At 36.6% G+C, this 21,132-nt stretch overlaps 1 protein-coding gene across 1 annotated transcript; it reads right to left on the bottom strand.

Moving 5' to 3' along the window:
- Smp_020590 (hypothetical protein) lies at nt 1-6,983 on the bottom strand. Its single transcript, XM_018790497.1, has 9 exons — nt 6,958-6,983; nt 6,886-6,926; nt 6,771-6,845; nt 6,641-6,736; nt 6,497-6,607; nt 5,241-5,522; nt 2,221-2,326; nt 646-987; nt 1-486 (listed from the first exon to the last, which is right to left on the bottom strand). Exons 2-9 carry the CDS (start codon nt 6,919-6,921, stop codon nt 185-187), a joined length of 1,350 nt encoding a protein of 449 aa, XP_018646228.1. The 5' UTR covers nt 6,922-6,926; nt 6,958-6,983; the 3' UTR covers nt 1-184.
- Between the last annotated feature and the right edge of the window lie 14,149 nt (nt 6,984-21,132).

The following is a 21,132-nucleotide window of genomic DNA, read 5'->3' as shown; positions in this document are numbered from 1 at the left end:
AACAATAAGAATTTTTTAATTAAAAAAATAACTAGTTTGCCTTCAGAATAATTTGTACGTACAACATGATAAATATAATATTGTGGTTTTCAATGATAGGATGAGATTTACTGTGTTGATAGTTCGAAGATGTTCGTCGGAAAAACAAAGACCTGATTTCTACATATTTGACATTTGTGGTCACTTATAAGTTTCTAAACGTTATTTCATCTAAAAGTTTGATGTATTGATTAACCATTCCACTGCGAGTTGCACTCCAAACACCGATTTCTCCTGATGATTTATAAACCATTGAGAGACCACATATAGATTCACAATTCACTCCAGTAAGCTCCAGACTAATAGGGATTTGCGCATCACTATGTGCTGTTGCTGGATCATATGGATAAACAAGAGTCCGTCCGTCACTTCGGCTAACAACAAGCAACAGATATTGACAATTAGCTCGCCTACACACACGTATTTGTTGAACAGCACCTTTTTCATCTATTTCAAAGAATTAAACAAATATTCAATGTCACAATATTGAAATTTTAGGGCTAAATATTATTGGCAACTATTGTTATCCTACTCAGGTTTTTCGACGTAACTCAATTTCAAAAAATTTGATAATTGAAATAACTACTTTCATTAATATCGACTTACGAGTCAACTGCCATAACGGTTGTTTTGTTTGACGTATATCCCACGAGGCAAGGTCTCCTTGTTGACTACCGGCAAAAATTCCATAGTCCATAAAGCTAGAAACACAACTTCTAGGTACATCGATGAATTGAATCTCTTTTGAAAATGGTATCGGTATCTCTTCAGGAAAGGCACATGCCCCGACCGATCCACTGCCACTCGGTAACGTGCACTGAGCAACACAACCTTTCTGACGAGCAGCCAGCTCATATAAACGAACTGAAGCATTAGTACCAGTGCCAACAGCAATCAAGGCATCCGATGTAGCAACTTCTTGAGCTGTTGTCGAAGATGTCTCTTGAACTGTTAGGAAATAAATCAACAGCAGAATTCAGATGTATTTCTATATTAGCACTTACCGTTAGGAATAGATATTATATATATATTTGGACTTCTGTCACATACACACCAACAAATGCAGATGAAGACAGCCAGTGGGTCAGTAATCCTCAACATACACAAAGGAAAAAGACCGTTCCTGACATACAACACAGCAAACACCAACCCAATCACAATTGATGAAGCTTTGAAAGAGGTGGAAATTCACGCATATCTGGGTAACATCATCGATTAACAAGGAGGATCTGGTGCAGATGTAAAGGCGAGGATTAGCAAAGCATTAGCCGCATTCCTACAGTCGAAGAACATATGGAACTTAAAACAACTGTCAACCAATACCAGTCACAATCTCCAGTACGAACGTCAAGACAGTCCTACTGTACGGAGCTGAATCGTGGAGAACTACTGCAACTATCATCAAAAAGGTACAAGTGTTTGGAAAGAATTGTCTACGCAAGATACTTAATGTCTGTTGCGCGGATACAATCAGCAACAACCTACTGTGGGAAAGAGCGAACCGACTTTCAGTTGGACTGAGTCAAACATAAGAAATAATCCATTTTATTCATGAGTTAAATAGACTTCTAGATGACTCCAAGACACTAGATAAGTTGGTAGTGCACTTAAACATCAGTGCTTCCAATGACATCCTTGGTGAACGTGATGTATGCAGCAATCTTACAAATAACTGTAATATGTTAATTCTGAGCCACTTATCATATCTTCGAATAAGCCTTTTAGAAAATTGAATCGTAATTTGCTTATTAGATATCTTAATATGAGATATTACACTGCTTGCATTTTGTCAACAGTAATATTCTTGTGCAGTTGTATCACTCATTCTTTAAGAGATTGTAAACATTGGTTTTAACTTTAGTCAACATTGACTTCGTGACACGTGGCATCAGTGATCATGTCAATTTGATACGAATGATCATAATGGAAGAATATAAATGCTCATTAAGATATGTATATACGCCCATTGCTAAATAATACAATTAGTCTGACATTTATATGTTATGTCAAATGGGGGGTACACAACCTAAATGTGAAATATATTTTACCGTTAGAATATTTGCAGTTGTTACTATATCCTTATTCAATAAAGGTTTTGATATTACAGGACAGTTAAAATAAACAACTTGCCTTTATACCAGGAATCTGAAGTGATGGGATCAGCTGTTTGAATCGGTAAACCAGAATGTTTTCGAATTGCTAAACATGTTATTTCTTCTAGGACCGTTGAGGAAATGGTATATGGTTTAACAGCACTAATAGTTACTGGGATTGCTGATATACAAGTCTAAATGAAATAAGTAAGAACATGAAAGTTTCACAATGGCGTGAGTTCAGTTAATTCGATGTAGCCACGGCTAACGTAATAGAATTGTCTACTTGAACCTAAGCAGATTTGAACACTAAACATTTATCTGGTTGTTTGTGGATTAATTACATGCATTTTAAACTTTCTGATCGAAAAAATCAGAGGTTTGACCATTTTGTTTTGTGCAACTTATTCTAGTTGCTATGTAGTTGTATACAAGCTACAAAATGATAACTTGTAACAATGTTAACATATGTTGATAATTAAGTAGACGTCTACGCATCTAATTTTGTTACACTTGTATGAAGATTAGCGACAAACTAAACTCTCAGTCGGTGTAGGTGAAACTCCATTTGCAGTCCGTTAGTTATATCAACATAGAGCCTGGTGCTTATTTGAACTGACCTAAAGTGTCATACTGCAATAGCGTGACGAGATGAAACGGACAGGAATAATGTAGTAGCAATGGTATTGGAAAAAACTAAGGGAAATGTAGAGTGATATATGAAGCAACAATGGGATTCATATCTGGAAGCAGATAAGGAGCGAACGCATCAGGGCCATTAAGAACGATGTTACATAAATAGTACCAAGTCAAGGAATTAAACTGCTAAGTTATGTATTTAAATTTGTAGCATTATGTGTGAAATTTTAAGTCGAATATTTTCTGTGGACCAAACTAAGGTTTATGTAACAAAGACTGTTTCGGTGGACTTTAATTTTTCTATTGTCTTATACTCCACATTTAGAAAAGTTGAGAGATACGATGTTTTTGCTTACATTTATCGTTAGGTTTCACTTCATATCAGAGCGTATTGACTGATACACAATATCTCGAATATCACATTTTGCATTTTTTGCCATAACAGGAAGTATTCATTGTTAGACTCCATGAGAAATATGCAACTCAAATCCATGTTAACTAACCAGTACTCTCTTGTTGATGGACGACTAGTTGTTGCGGATGTGAATCTCCATCGACTGTCTGGGAAATGTGTCACTTGCACTCAGAGCCCGCATATCACAACGCTCTGTCAACTATAGAATTCAGGAAGGAAGCTAGGGGCTGTCAAACCATTCCGCAGGATCGGTTTGTAAAGTAAATAACCACAGGTCCGAGACATGTTAATAGACTTAGACTGTCTACATGGTGTCTGGGCGATAATCGCAATTAATGACAAGATGGGTAGCACTATTCAGAACAGGTTACTATGGCCGAAATGCTCGGTTTTTCTTCTTGTCATTTCATTCTTTAGTTTTTATAGAATTGATTTTGTTAGTTTGTGTGCTACACCTATTCCGAAATGCTTCAACAACCTCGTTGTAGTTTCTGATATGCTTTTTATGTATGGTAGGGTGATCCGTTTGTTAATTTCCGTACTTAACTTTGTTTCTGATGCGTGCGGCTGGTATTTTTTGATTTGATTGATTGGGTATCCATTCATTTGAAAGATGGTATCCAGGTACTTTTCTTCGTTTTTTTGTGCTGCAAGTGCGTTGCAATGTGTCCTCGCCCTCTCGAACAGAGTTCGTATGCAGTTGATTTTGTGAGCTTTTGGGTTGTTACTGTGTTTGAGAACTTGATTTGTGTGGGTCGGCTTTCGATACACTTGAGTCTTCAGTTTTCCTGTGTTGGTTATGGTGATTAATACATCCAAGAATGGTAGCTCGTTGTTCGATTTTTATTCCACTGTGAACTTGATGTCATCGAAGACGTTGTTGATCGGTTTGTGTTTTCTAGCTCGTCCTTTTTGAAGACGAATGTGTCGTCCACATAACGAATCCAAATTTTTGGGTAGATCACTGGTAAAATTGAGGCGTTTTCACTACGTCTTGGATCATATCGATCCGCGTGATTATCGTAACCAACGGTTGGAGACTCTAGGTGACATGGCTCAGAATCGATCACAATGGCGTAGGTGTATACACTCTTTATCTTCCCTTAAACCTTGAGATTGAAATTGCTTCATAACGTTCTTCCTTCCTATACTATATCCTTATATACAATCTTTCTTTATGTACCACTGTGGTGTGGTCTACTTATATCTATATAAGTAGTATATGGTGTTGGTCATACATAGAATGTATTTTGGCAGAAGACCGATGAGCAAAGAACTGAAATGAAGCGCAATCGTTTGCAAAATGCATGAGCAATGAAATTAGGGAAGAAACAGAGAAGATTGAAACAATTGGTTGTTAATTTGCAAATTGACTGTTCATTGTTAGGTTATCAGAATTTACTGAGATAGTCTGTAATGTTTGCTTAAATACATTCGATTGTCCCCAACCGTTGTTTTGTTCACTACACCACCACTAAATTAACTACTTCTATGAATTCGGTGTTCATCTTGTTGTGCTAACGAGGTATGGCAACTTGGACCGATGCATATATGTGCCTGGTCCTACGTTGTAGCTGACTGACTGGATCATATCGATGGTCGCTACCGTCACTATTATTTCGATACATTGGGTACTCATTATCTTAATAACATCTTGTGTTGATTTCATACAGCATATTCGGTTAACGTGAAGCTCTTTGTTAATTATGGTTGACTGACTATTGAGTCATTTAACCTAACGATGAAGTGGGTTTATTTCTCTGTGTAGCGGTTTTTTAAAAAAATCATCGTTCATTCTACGATTATTCTTAGAGCAGTGTCGCACAACATGTCTTGAAACAGTCTCACACAAGTCTAATAACACTTCAGAATACAATGTTTTAGCCTTCCACAACAAAGAAAACGATAATCTTTCTATTACGTGCAAGTAAAAACTAGTTAATGTGAAATTTAGTGCTTCCAACTTCTATTTCTCTTAGTTCTAGCAATACGTATGAGTTTTAAGTGGATGAAAAAACCTTGGGTCTGTAATAAATTAAATCTAATTTACTTACTTGTGTCGCCACATCCCATAGCCTTAGCCAACCTAGTCGATCTATAGAAGCAATATTACGACCACGATCTATGATAGCGGTGTCCAGGATACCAGTCCTATGACCTCCTGGCTCATTTTTATTATTAGAATCAGTACAATTTAAACCAAGAGTAGCTGCACAACGACCAGTAATGAGACACCAAATTTTTAACTGCATATCACTGCCTGCTGTGAGTGCAACTAGCCCAGATGGAAAAAATCTGCAGGTATATACATCTCCAACATGACCTTCAAGAGAACGCTGAAAAAAATGGAATGGAAGCCACCATTGGAAAATTTATTTATTTAAACACATAAATATTGGTACAAAGGGGCACCAGATATATATGCGCCTCACAAATCTCATTTGATTTGTGTGAGTGGTGTGATACTTCCCAGGTGCTCAAACTGAAGCAGGTAGTTTTCTTAGGGGGCCACACCCGGAGCCTTTGACCTGAAGGTCTGATCCACAAGGCAGTGCAGCATCGTAAGGAGATGCAGTCCCATAGTAGCCGGTGACCAACGATTGGCTCCCTCAGGATACTGGAGCCCATGTACACCATAGGTTTGGATCGAGGGTTTTCTAGCTGCTCTTCGTGTCCACCAACTCGTTTAAAGTGCCGGACATTCGCTTTTCGTCCTGTCAATTTCGTAAAAATCCCAGCCACGAGAAGGCGGTGAGTAGGATCTCCCTGGCAGTAGTAACTTATCTAATCGCTACATTTTATATAAATGACAGAAGATATAGAACTAATAAAAAGAGAACTATAAAACTAAACTTACTAATTCGACAAAATAAATGGAGTTCATAAATGAAAATTAGAAAATAAGATATAAAAAGGATATCGAGTATACATATCCTTTAGTCATTAAGATAAGTTTAAATGTATGTTACCCAAGGTTTCCATACATGTAAAATATGCTTTAACTATTTGCATAAGAGTTAAATTAATACAACTGATAAGTCGAGTTACACAAAGACGACTGAGCATACACAGTCCATTCTATAGAGGTTACCTGAGCGTCTCTCAAAGATCTTCCACAAATTTCAGTCTTTCTGATATTATATTTCAATCATACTATTCCTGGTGATGCCTTTTTTCGTCACCAGTGAGGACCAAGCCGTCAGGTACTACTAAATATCACAAAATAGTTGGGGTTCACGCTTTAGCTAAGCTGAAGTCCTGTTGAAGTGAAATATTTATTGAAAAAACAACATGAAAGATCAGTACGTACCCGAATATTCCCCGTTTGAGCGTCATATAATTCTACTGATGACCCAGTGAAAGAAGCAATAAAATGTTCACCACTTGCACTAACATCAAAAGAAGATACATGAAGACGAGGCTGAAGTTCATAGGTTACTGAATTATGACCTACATTTCTAGAAATACCGCTCGAAATGTCAAAGGAGGAATCTGGACACTGAAAAAATTTGTTGATGACTGGATTTTCTGATGATAGTTCTAAGAGCTTCTGAAAAACCAATCGTTTGATAACTTAACATTACAGGTGAAACCAAATCGCAAGAAACATTTTGGTTATCCGGTACCAGCGACAACCCTCTGTTCTCCAGCTTGTGATACTTGGTAGAAACTTACAAATTAGCGGCTCATAAGACTCACCGGTGTCATACTGATGAAACCATATGTATTTTTCATTTTTACTATCACTTACAAAAATTTGTGTCAATTTACCTTAACGCCTTATCCCAGTTTGGTTGGATTCTAAAACCTTTTTGGAACATTTACCGTAACGGCAACGCTCAAACCAGGCACCTAAGGATGTTGTACGTCCTTAGAAGGTCACTTTTCAGACGCCTATACTCTAATGACGAGAGTTTCAATGGACTAATTATTTAATAACCGTAGTTAAGAAAGTTGTTATTTACGCTAAATACGGAAAGTTATTGAGACGCTTGCAGGCGTTATACAACTAAATGACTCAATGATTACTGAAGCGCGCGCTATTCAAGAAATGAAAAACAGGACGACATTTCATTTCAGCATGTCAGAGGTTCTGGGCCACGAAAAGAACCATCACAAGGAATGGATCACTGTTGTCACACTGGATAAGATTGAAGAAAGGAGGAACAAGAAAGCACCAATCAATATCAGCCGAACAAGAGCAGAAAAAGCCAAAGCTCAGGCTGAATACACAGAAGTAAACAGGCGAGTGAAGAGGATCGTCAGAACTGACAAACGTAATATGTGGAAGATTTAGCAATGACTGTGGAAAAGGCTATAAGAGAATGAAACATGAGACAATTGTATGACACAACAAAGAAACTCGCTGGAGATTATCCAAAGCCAGAACGACCATTGAAAAGCAAAGAAGGCAAGGTAATCACCAACATTAAGGAATAACGGAAAGGGTGAGTAGAACACTTCAAAGAACTCTTGAATCAACCAGCTACACTGAACTTACCTAACATTTGAGCAGCACACACGGACCTCCCAATCGCTGTTGGCCCACTAACAACTGAAGAGATCAGAATAGCCATCAGACAAATAAATAGTGGTAAAGCAGCGGGACCAGATAACATTTCGGTAGAAACACTGAAAGCAGACATAGCAGTAACTCCAATGGTATTCTACATTCTCTTCAGCAAGATCCGGGAGGAAGAACAAGTACCAACAGATTAGAAAGAACTTCTGGTCAAAATACCAAATAAGGGCTGTCTCAGCAGATGCGATAACTACAAGTGCATCAGTCTCCTCTCAATACCAGGAAAAGTCTCCAACATGGTATTTTTAAACATAATGAAGGACTCCGTAGACGCCCAACTTCGAGATCAACAGTCTGGTTTCCGTAGGGATCGATCGTGTACAGACCGAATCGCAACTAAACGGATCATTGTGGAATTCATAACCCTACATCAACCTCATTGACTACGAGAAAGCATTTGATAGCGCGAACAGGACAACATTATGGAGGCTTGTTCAACAGTACGGCGTGCCTGAAAAGATAGTCAATATCATATGGAATTCTTATGATGAATTAAACTGGCAAATCGTTTACGGAGGACAACTCACCGACTCATTCGAGGTAAAGACTGGTGTTAGGCAAGGTTGCTTACTATCACCATTTCTCTTTCTTCTGTTGACCAACTGAATCATGGAGACGTCGACATTTGGAGGGAAGTACGGGAGACAATGGATTGCTAGGATGAACCTGCACGATTTAGACCTCGCAGATGATCCGGCTCTTCTATCATACACGCAACAACAAATGCATGAGAAGACGACCAATGTAGCAGTAGCCTCAGGAGCAGTAGGTCTCAATATAAACAAAGGGAAAAGCAAGACTCTCTGATACAATACAGCATGCACCAACCGAATTACACTTGACGGAGAAGCTTTGGAGGATGTGAAAACCTTTACATATCTGGGCAGCATCATCAACAACCTAATGTGGGAGAGAACAAACCAGATTTCAGTGGAGGAAGAAATCAGGAAGAAACGCTGGAAGTGGATAGGACACACATTGAGGTTGATGTCGCATGTTGTCAAGTCTCTTGGATGTCGTTATTTATCAGCTACTAACTTTATTTTTTCCGTCATACTCCAATTTTCGTAACCTTTTTGCTTGTTACATAGCTTCTATTCCAGTTTATTGGTAGTTTGAGGTATTTGTAGCTCACAACCCGGGTGAATTTTTATTCAGCCTAATGTGCTTATTTGTAACACTGCAAACTAAGGCAAGTGAAATTCTGCATTTATGAAGTCAGGAATAGACCGAAATCGGAGTTTTGAGCAAATATGAACTCTAAAACTCTATACATATGTCTCACCTCATTAACTATAGAGATGATGAACATGGGTGTTGGTAGATGTTTACAAAATATAGGTTGAAGCAATTAAGCGAATATTGTATATTTTGCTAATATAGGGCCGAAAACAGTTCCATCGTTTTTAAGTATCATCGTTTTCCAATGAACTGATATATTATTATGTAAGGTATCTCAGAGGGAAAAATTATATGAGTAACAATTGACGTTGACAGCCTTTTCTGCCCACTTCATGAACATATACAGGAACTGTGTCTAACATTACTGTACGTGTCACACTAATCACTCACATATTCTTAATAAGTAAAGCAATGCGTGTTTGTTTTGAGCATAGTAAATAAACCATGTCTTAGTTAACACTATCTTACGTGTCTGTTATAGGGTCTAAGAATGAATTTCTGTTAACGGAATCCGCAATCACTGATCAAACTGTATATAAAGTTCTAATGCAGATTGACAAGTAGTGCTTATCAGTGATTTCACTATTGTATGTAATCAGTGAATTGCTAATAGTATTATGAAAGTTGCAATTAGATTTTTCTTACATTTCATATTACTAGTTGAAGTTTTTGAATCAGTTTATTTGGTGGATGTAATTTCTTTGTTAATACCAAATGACCAGGTGAAATTCGAGGAGGGTTGGAAAATGAAGAGCATTGTTTACAAGTAAGACACTTATAGTTACATTGTATTAGCTGTTATTTCATTTACTTATTGAATCTGATGCTGATAATAAAATTGGATCGTTTGTTTGAACTGTTGTCTTTCAGAATTGCATTGAGTAAGCTAGGAAGCTATCCATACGTTTTCTGTTATACAACTTATGACTTCTGTCAACTAATTGAAAGGCTCAAACTTTTCTAATAATAAAGTCTATGCAGGTGAATAACTTGGCGAATTTATGAATATGGAAACAATTTACAGGGTGACGATAATTGTGTTTTATATTGACTACTTCCACGCTTGTTCATCCAATGAATTATTGTGTGTTTATTGCATCAACGCATGAGTGATCGACTTTGACTTGATCTATTTGGTCAAGCTTTGGGTTTTTTTACATATCCATTTTGTCTGGCCATTTTAGACAATTTTTAAGATGGTTAGCTTTGCTTACGAGTGTGGGAAGTCACATTCCTTGTCCTCTGTGAAAGAAGGAATGCAATGTGATCAGTGTAAGAAGGTGTTCCATGAGATGTGGACCCGCTTAAGTCCCACTCCCTATAAAAGGTACTCAAAGACTAACTCTGATTGTCCCTGTACGTTTTGTTGTTCGAGCGAAACATTACTCATCGAAGAAGCAATTAACCTCCTGGCGTCATCTAACAAAAGTTTGATGAGAGCTGTACTGGTAGCGTGGGTCCTGATGTCGAAGAATGCATCAGTGTTGTAAGTGCCAGACACCCAGCTGTGCAACACGCAACTGATCTTTTTACCCCGAAACAATTAATGGGCTGTAACCATTCGATATTGGTGGCCAAGTCGCTACAGAGGTGAATGATGAACCAAACAAAACCATCATTGTCCCGAAAGGTTCTAATGTAGATGCTGCGACTGATGGGAAATGGATGGCACGAAAATGCAGAAGAGAAGGAAAGATAGCAGAAAATAACATCCGTTTAGTTGAAAACTCATTGGCGGACTCACATTCTGTGTGTCAGATCGCCCCTTCAAAGTCTGAAAGTAAGACAATATTTAAGCCCATCATAGAATGGGTAAAGTTTGGCATCATCAAACATTGTCGTCAGTCACTCGCTCGACTCCCACCACACTGTTACAAGGAAAGCTAACGTTAAGATGTTAGCTGTTGACAGGCAGAATCTGACATCACAATCAAAGGCCCTGAACATGACTTTTGAAAAGGTTATACCCATTCCTGGTTTAATTATTTGGAATCTGGGAGAGTCGAAAGGCAACAAACCTACTAAAAAGCACGCATACGATCCGCATTTTGTGGAATCTGTCATCAGAAATGTACTGTCTGAAGATGTTTCAGGGGTATATATCACGAGGGTAATAAGACTCGATAGATGGGTTGTAAGTGAGACTCAACCAAGAAGGATCTTGAAGTTTGTATTCAAGAATGTTGAAGGAAGAGACGTAATATTGAATAACGCACACAAAACGTGTTATGCAAATATTCGTATCCGACCAGATTGGCAGCTTCACCATTTATTCAAGTGGAAAAATGCTTTAACGGAGTTAAGAATTCGAAAGCCAAATGGCGAAACGAACCTTACGATTAAGGATTTTCGAGTAGTCAGGTATTGGAAGCCAATGCTACCGAGAACTGTATGGGTGGAGGAAATGATTCTCGAAATACCTTCACTGTGCGCTACACGAACGCCTGTAGTCTTCGAAATAAAATGTTTGGGATAAGTTTGATGGTGGATGAATTGAGTCGCGATATAGTTGATGTCAAAGAAACTTGCCTCACAGTAAATACAGAAAGTTCACGCATCATTGCAGGCTACATCTGTATTAGAGGTGATAGAGTTTTAGATCGCAACGGAGGAGGCATAATGTTATGTGTTAGGGATCACTTCCGCATACAATCAACCGTATCGGAGGAGCATGTTAGTGGTACATGTGAGGTAGCATGATGTGCAATTAAGTCTAGAAACAGGTTCGCTGATGACTTTATCTTAAAACACATCTGTTCTCGTAGTAAGGCAGAATGTCGTCTCATCATTGGAAACTTCAACTCATCGCATATCAACCAGACAGAGCTCACAGCGTCAGGTGGGGGTTTCAATAACAAACTATTATCAACAATTATTCAGTGTGCAATTGTATAATGTATCGTAAAACTGACACATATTGACTGAGAACATGATTCATAACGGCTGGACTTTATGCTCACACACCACTGTGAAGATATCTTCGGCATTCAGCACCTTCCACCACTAGTGAATAGTGATCACGTTGTACTTTCTTCTAAGTCCCGGACACATAGTATACAGTTCTTATCCGCTCCACCCCGTCCAAATATTTACAGAGCTAATATTCCGGCAATCAGTAACTGTGCTATCTCGATTGATTAGTCGATCGATGATGGTGGATCCATCAAAGACGGATGGAATAAGTTTAAGGCTGTATTGTAGTCCATAAAACTACCGTTTATCCAATGGTCAACACGTAAGCCATCACAATGCCCTTCATGGGTAATAAGGAAAACCCAGATGCTGAAGTGTAAGAAACACTTCTAGGACTTATTCTTGTCAACATCATATGCATATTTTAAGTGTGGATATCAGAAAGTTCGGGATGTATGTAGAAAGACCATAGCTAAATCCCCTGTCACTTACGAACGAAAGTTGTCGTGTTATGGTTGTCGTGTGTTATGGTCACTTCGCCGAGCATTCAAATGCTTTGACGAGATCTTTCGAATTTTATATCCCACCTATGTAAGGTCACACTTAGAGTACTGTCTCCAAACAGCTAGCCCATGTCTGATAAGCGGTACTAACACACTTGAACGTGTCCAGAGTGTGAGAACAAAAATAGTGAAGGGTCTTTCTAATCTCCCTTACGATGAGCCCTTAAAACACCTAAACCTTTTCGCCTTGTTTATCGTAGGACGCGAGGTGATCTTATATTGCATTTCGTATCTTTAACTATGATTTGGGTGTTAATATGCTTTGTGTTTTCGCTCCCTTTAGCACTAATAATCTCCGAGGTCATAGCAAGAAGGTTCACAAACCGTGATCTAATAAAGTGAGGTCCCGCTTTTCTCATCGAGTGGTCAATGACTGGAAAGCATTACTCAAACAAGTGGTATCAGCCCAATCAGTGAACATTTGCAAGGAGAAGGTGGAGCTTCACTGGAAGGCAATCTTTCAGGATTAACACAGGCTCACCAACCTACTATCCTTATCACTGAAGACTAGTTGCCTAATCGGTAAGATTTTATATGAAAACCGGATCATTGTCTTCACTGATTTATCATATCATGCAAATAACAGTGTGACATTCAGTGTTTCTGAAGAACACGTTTATGCTGGGTATAGAATAATATGTTTAATGTTAAGAGTAATAAGTTACACACAATGAGCACGTCTGCAAGACTGAGACATGCCATCCGATTGAATGAATCTCTTCATGTCCACTACCGCTTACCTTCTCCAAGTCTTACATGTCGAATATGCTTTTTTTCAGTCATTATATGCTTGACTTCAATGTCCATGTGGTTAAAAAATAATGCCACTACAAGTATTCATCCGAATATACTGTTATAATGAAGAAACTTATGTGTATCGCCCCACGAAACTGCGAAGACTATGAAAATAAATATTGGGAGAATTTTGTTGATGCATTATTATTACTGGTACATGATCAGCAACATTTGACGCGGAAAAAATCCTTTACAAGTTGGATTTTTACATAAGTTAAAAACACTACTACAAAAATTTTTTATAGTTAGCAGTTCCTGTCATATACACGTTGTTGTATTTTGATCCATATTTTCTAGCCTAAAGAATACTATACAAAGACAGGAGTAAGAAGAAACTATAGTCTTACCTACTTATTGATGATCCTCAGGTGAAAACTGGCTTCGTTGAGTCTGTACATACAGTTTGCTTAGTGTGGGTAGTGAAATTGTTGTTATTATTGAAGGTGTGAGTGTTATCTATCTTCCATCAACTGCAATGCTTGAATATATGATCATCTATACAGTTTATATTTCGCAATTGATCGAGTTTACCTGCAAAAGTCCGTGTTCTTATGTACACCAGTATATAACGGTAAGGACACGAGCACTTCGTTTGCAACCCTTCCGGCGGTTAAAAAACTTCAATAAATAACCATTATTCATTAACGTGTAAGTTAAGAGCTTCATCTCTATTTGAATAGTATCTCTAGTACAAATACGATTGATTCTTTCGAATAAGCTCTTTATTAATCCACGTTTGTAATGAATTGGGCAGTGACAAGATCACATGATAGACACACGTCTTCCTCCATTGTGAAACATTGAGATGAAAGTGGTCATAAAGTTGACATGAAGTCAGCATTTGTAGTGTAGTACAAAAGCCTTCAAGGACGTATACTAAGATTTATACAAAAAGTGAAACTAATTTTATGTGTTTAAAAACAATTCGCTCTTACCCTTAACCTACCCTGGTAATGCTGGCTTATCACATATGAGTGGTTATCACATTGTTTTTGTATAATTTATTGATTTTCTTTCTTTGTTACTGCTTATCTTAACCTATCTAGTTGACCTTGATAAAAATGTCTTAACAAGTATGTTATGTGTGATCAGATTGTGCCAAATGTATTGTACTAATATCTCACCACATAGTTCTGATAAACTTCATCTTCTCATTACATATCGGTAATTCTTATTAACGTGATATCAGACCACATATCTATAATGCAATTGAATGTATCATTGAAAACAGTTCCGATATTCATGGATTCGCCAAACAACGCAACAACCGTTTTTTCAACTACAGACAGAGGTAATCGAGGAAACGATGTTTTAGTCAGTATCGACATCGTTTTGAAGCGTACAATTACGTAACGCAGATATAACTAAAACACAAATAGTCTCGGCTTCAACCGCCAATAATCATCAATAATCGATTGATTACTTATAGTGTGAACTAAACATACATCAGATATTCTCTTATCACAATGATACTGAGCTTTCAGGTTCAGTGACCACTGGTTTAAGTAAAAATCTGTGTGTGGATGGAGAAATCCTTTCAATGTTTAACATTTCACTTTCACTGAAACGTATCGCCTTTCTTTTATTAGTCTTTGAGCACTTACATCTATACATAAGTGAACACATTCACTTTCATTTCTATATGGTGAACAAGACAATTCTTATCTATATTGATCTTTATATCTATTAACAGACAGTATGTTAGTTGAAACGACTTTATTTGGCTATGTTCGTAAGTTACAATTCCACATAAAACGACGTTGGAACAGTGCAACAAAATTGATTTTATTAAAATTAAATTTGCAAGTAAAACTGTAAATCAAAAAAAACAGTTTTTGTTATGATCCATGAAATCAAACAACAAAGCAATATTGACAATCAATTCATAGAATATTACAAGCAACGAAATGTTTGTTTGCGACAATATGACCACATATGTGGAATAACAAATAAACCAATCAATTAGATTGAAGTGTTGTTAATCATGTTCAAACTAGTTTACATCAATAGGGGTCAGGAATTTCAGCCAACGGAAGATGAATATCAGCATATATGCTTCAATAGACAGTAGGATATGGCATAACGATGAGTACATCTACCACATTGATTGGTTAACAATAATCATATTATGTTATTAGATTAGATAGTCTTCATGGTCACTTGGAATCAGATATACTGGTAGACACAAACGAAACACAGGTTCTAACATCAATTATTCACGTTTTGGAGAATAAATAGAGGTGAGTGTTGGATGTACAGTTAAGTCAAATCAGTGTATTCGATGAATTGCCTATGAATTGTTTCAATGGAATAAAGCTGATTCGTTAATCTGATCCATTTCAGATATACTCTGCTATTTGCTCAATTGACACCCATCTAATCGATCATCATTTTGGTTTTGAAGTTTATCGATGGCCATGAAATTTGTACAAAACCCGAATTAGAGAATGATGGAAAAGTAATATTTGGAAATGATTCTTGTGAATATGTGTGTAATCAGTCTGGGTCGAATTCACATATTCAGTCTGATTATTATCGTGATTACTCGCAGCTTATACGCCGTAATCAATCTCACCCAGTTTTAAGTGACAGGTTTGAGAAAGTGGTTACTGATGAGGTGAGTTAACTGTATTTTGAAATGGAAGTACTAATCCATATGTTTGTAAATTTTCAGTTTGTCATTCCACCATTCGTTGATTAAATTTTACGGCATTGACGTGGATGCACTGTCTATTGGACCGTTTTGGTAAGAGCATCATATTCTCCGAATTAAAATTCTCACTGAATTTTGTTTATTCACATTTCGTTTCATGAATCGATGTTGTTTTAATATCTCCAGTATATCAGTGTCATCCATTTTGTTACGTTCTAAACTGTTAGTGATATCTTATTATGTTCTAGTTGTAAGTAGTTTGATGCCTTACAGCAAACTAATTACAGTTCATGAGGTTCATTTTGCTTTCCAGTTCATTTCAAAGACTGTCATTAATTAATTCACTGTAGATGATTCATCAAACTTTCATGTTTTCCTTCAATAAACACAGATTCGATGAAAATGTACAAAGGAGGCTTCGTAGGAGAAATCGACAATGTTTTGGTAAAGGCGATGCTTGGAATGACTTTGACATGTCAAATTGGAGTGAGTTCATCAATGATATTTTGTTATGTTCTTTTAATTCTCACTTATTTCTTTGCATAGATTGTTCTCTATTTAACTTGATTATGTCATGAGAGTTGACCAGTATAGATTGATTATATTGTTTATGTGATTTGATCACCTAAAATGTGTTCAAAATACACATTCATTACTGCTAAGTGAAAATATTCAATCACCAAAATGAAAAGAACATCGTCTAGGGTCTGTTTAAACTACATTGAAGTAGATATCTCATCAATACGACACTTCTCGGTATATTCAGTCAATTGAACTGATCAAAGCTACAAAAATAAACGATTTTGTATGGGAAATGATTCTGAAGCATATGAATTATCAAATTATCTTTGATGTCCTCCAAATCGTTTCAGTCATCCACTTAGTTCCTACACGTTTAATGCCCATGAATTACTCTTTGAACCATTCAATATTCAACGGTTTCTTAATTAGCATATGCGCATGATCATGACATTCAAACTTGTTCTCTTCCTCAAAATTATTCATTCGACAAACGACCATGAACACTTGTAATAACACTGTTACATTGTGATAACAGAATCTCAGAAAATCATTTAGTATGTGAACTGTCCTATAGATAATACTGGTCACATGGTTAACTAAAAGCTTCATAAAACCAGCATTTTAGAGTTTAAACATTCTTCCCAGTGAATTTGATCGAAACCCTCATCATATCATTGATATCATAGTTATGATCTTTGAAACCCTCATTTAATTGAACTGCATTACCTAATTCACGAAAGGAAGATGATAAAACATGTCTTAGTTTATTCTGGTAATAATACGTATGTTTATCGAAAGAGGTGGATAGTCAATAAACAGATAAACATAGACATGAATTTTGTTTCACTATCATTATATCAGAGGAATTATTAGCCATCAGACAGTCTCATCATAAACAAGATAATGGTGAAAGTATGTATCCATGTAATGACTGTGTACATCACACGTGAAATAGTAATACTTACACCAACATTCATTGTAATTGCTCACACATTCTCTGTTATATTTTCGTAAGTGAGTTGTTTTCCAAAGTATTACAATGTAATCCATTTATTGTTTAAACATATTGATTGAGAATGAAAGAGCAGTTGACGTGAACAGGAATGAACTAGATTTTACGTGTAACAAATAGATTAATATGGATAAATTAGGTCATAATCAAGTTTCATTCGTGAATAGATGAATGAAGAGATACATTTTCATTATCAGGCCTTCAGTGGAACTTGATTGGAAGTCTGTATTTCAAAATAAGTAAATATATCGTGCATATTACACTGTCATTCCTGAATATTATTCATTCAAAATAAGAAATTATGAAAACGAATAATGTAAAGCTATTCATTTTCCATGGTTACCGAACATCGATAAATTAGTGAGTTGTATAAACAACTAAGTTACCATGTTTTATTTGTAAACATACACTCCACAGCTTATGCGATGTGTACTTAGGGTCGATTGTTTCATCGGTGATTATAATGAATAATACACTAATGTGAATATCTCATCAACTATCAGATCTATTTAAAAGCTTTGTGATTTATTGTTTCAACATTCGATTTTCGTCCTTTCAATTTCGAAAAGCCAATGTCCGGCGATTTGACCGGGTTGCTGGACACGGCATGCACACATAGGGGAGTTGGAAAACCCTGATTCCAAACCAATGGTGTACATGGGCTCCAGTATCCTGAGGGAAAAAAGGCGTACGAATCAATCGTCAGTCACTGGCTACCATGAGACTGCATCTCCTCACGATGACCCACTGACTTGTGTTTCAGACCATTAGTTCAAAGGCTACAGGTGTTGCCTCCTAAGCAAACCACCTGCTTCAGTTTGTGCAACTGAGCAGTATCACAACCCTCACACAAATCAAAATGAGATTTGTGTGCGCATATATATCTGGTGCCCCATTGGACCAATATTTATGTGTTTAAATGAATAAATAAATAAATAAAACAGTGTCACATGTAGCAATGACATGCTCATCATTAATACTTCATATTCTAAATATCGGTATTCTTCTGTTTGCAGGACGCGCATTATATGTAAGTACTATGGTAAAATAGTATGCTGACATATTTTTCCATTTTGATAGCGTAAGTTGCATAATTGAATGATAATATAGTTTGGCTTCAAGTACTTCAGATTATTCTCTTATTTTGTGCATATGAATACTGTCGAATGCATCAAGAAACATTGAACTAGATAGAGGGACATCAAAATTTTGTAATGTTTACGCAGACTAAATGAACCTATTAATAACCGCTTAATGATACACTTTGTTTGAGCAGCTTTTAAAAATAATGAATTATAAGAAATGAATTGCTACCAACTGAAGTGAGTCAGAATATCTTTGTAGACTGGATGAAGCATAGTTCTAAGGAACTGAGGAGGTCTAAATGTTTACTGTAAGTGTGATTAGTGGCCTTTGAATGAGTGTTTTGTGCCACGATTTGACGAAGTTGATGCGGAATGATAGACCACAACGATAATCAGGAGATAGATTGAGCAACATAAGTCAATGGTTCCCTAGGAGACGCATAGCTCCTACGAAATGCTGGCGCCTTCAAACCTTAAGGAAAGAATTCTATTGGAAAATGAACTGTAATAGATTGATATGAGCACTTTCAAACGGTTCCATCTCTTGCTAACAGTCACATTCACTTTGAACAGACAGGTAGTCATGTTTCCGTTTTTCGCCTCATTTTGTGATAGATAGATAGATAGATAGATAGATTGATCACTCAACAAACTTTACTGAGGTTGTCAACTAATGTCAGTGAGTATATTTCTTTAGACTAAATGGAGCACACGCCTGAGGAAACTGAGGAGATCAGTATGCTTACCGTCAATAAGATTTTTTGTCTCTGAATATGGTAATGTGAGTGACGACTCATGCCTTCAATGGTTGTTTGGTTACGATGTAGGTTGTTGTGTGTTGACAGATCTTCACTCACATTTTCCTCACTTGTTTTCAGGTTTCTAAAGTAATTAAGGTAAACCAGATGAAATCCGGCTTGACCGGTAGAATGAGGTGTGGAAATAATGAAGGTAAGCTACGTTATTTATATTCTGACTTACACAGACCTACATGAACAATCATCTGTTAGCCTTATCTTCCTCTCTATTTATACCCAATAATCATTATGTCAGCATAGAAATTTTCTTTAATCTATCATGGCGATTAATGATATCTTATTGATGGTCTACATTATTCAGTTTTTTTGTTTTTAAAACAGTGATGGAACTGTCATTGAAGTGTTGAAGAATAGTTGTGCGAAATGAAATTGGAAGGCTTCTTGTAAAGTCATAACCCAAAACGTCACTGTTTTCTTTTCTTTTGAAAATTCAACGTCAATTAAGTGTTTCCACATCTTGAAGCAAAATCGTTGAGTTATGTGTGATAAAGGAGGATAGTGCAACCTAATCCTGTAAGTATCTGGTGTTTATGATTAGGTGTTTTGAACAGTGGACCACTGAATTTATCTGAATTGAAATCAACTATCTGTGTTTTCATTCCAACAATCATCATCGTTGCAAATGTCACAAAAACGGTTTGAGTTATTTTCATGAGTTCGTAATTGTGCTGTTTCCGTTTTCTGTGATAAATTCCATCAACAAAGAATTTCGATGATCCACACCTGCTAACGCCTGTCTATACTGATATACCGAGTAATATAACCAAGATGTGTGAATTTCTTCATTGTAAAATGGAGGATGGATACCAATTGATATCGTTGGCATATTTTAAACGATTGATGCCTACACAAAATTTCAGTCTTTTTCCCATGTACTCCGGGTAAGCACAAACACTTTTCAGTTTATTATGTGTTGGACTATTGAAATAAGATCACGATGACTGAAGTGATCATTCTATAACCTTAAGTTCAGATCGACTTCAATATTCGTTGAATAAAATAACACTTATTCAGTCGATGAATGTTGATTATCCAACTAGCCTGATGTGCTAGTTGACAGCACATAGTGCAGAATGTGGCCACATCATTTGAAACTGTCCATCACAATAGTTCGACTGACATTTATTCAAGAAAAACGTCAGCGATGAAATGAGAATCATCGTCACTCTCCCTTTGTTTTTTGAATGAATTAACATAATTACAAATGAAGTTTCTGTATGGGAACAACTGGCTTTCTTGCACGAACTTCAAAGTAGTCAGTGTGAGTGAGTTTACAATGTTATTTACCACTTTCCGTGTGTAGAAACTGTGTACAACATTTGCTTCTATCACAAGACCGGAGCCATGTGAAGAAACTCACCAACTAACAAAAATCAAATGCAGCGGGCTTTGCTGAACCTGGTGACAACATAGTGTGTACATTTCTGAAAGCAAAGAGTTGTGTGAATTTACGAAATCGGTACGTCAAAACTCATTATTTAACATTCAACATAGTTTCATTGAATTCCTATATGTTCTCGCGAAATGTGACGACAAATTCACAGTGAATCAAATAGTCACTTTAATCCGTGATTCCGGATATAAATTATCTAACTAACTTATGAATTCACTTCAGTCATCAATCCTGACAATATTGTACAGTGAATGATGCGTTATTTGAATAATATTTCACAATTAGTAATGAATCAAACAAATAACAATTATAATAATTGTTTATTCGCAAGATTATCTATCCTTTAGTTGGAAGATGCAAGAGAACTACGTGTCGTATGACTTGCTGTGATAAAAAATCAATTCTGCATAATTGCGTCAAATGACTGT

The sequence above is a fragment of the Schistosoma mansoni genome (assembly GCF_000237925.1).
Source record: "Schistosoma mansoni, WGS project CABG00000000 data, supercontig 0080, strain Puerto Rico, whole genome shotgun sequence".
Taxonomy (NCBI): domain Eukaryota; kingdom Metazoa; phylum Platyhelminthes; class Trematoda; order Strigeidida; family Schistosomatidae; genus Schistosoma; species Schistosoma mansoni.
This window is presented reverse-complemented; position numbering and strand designations above follow the sequence as displayed.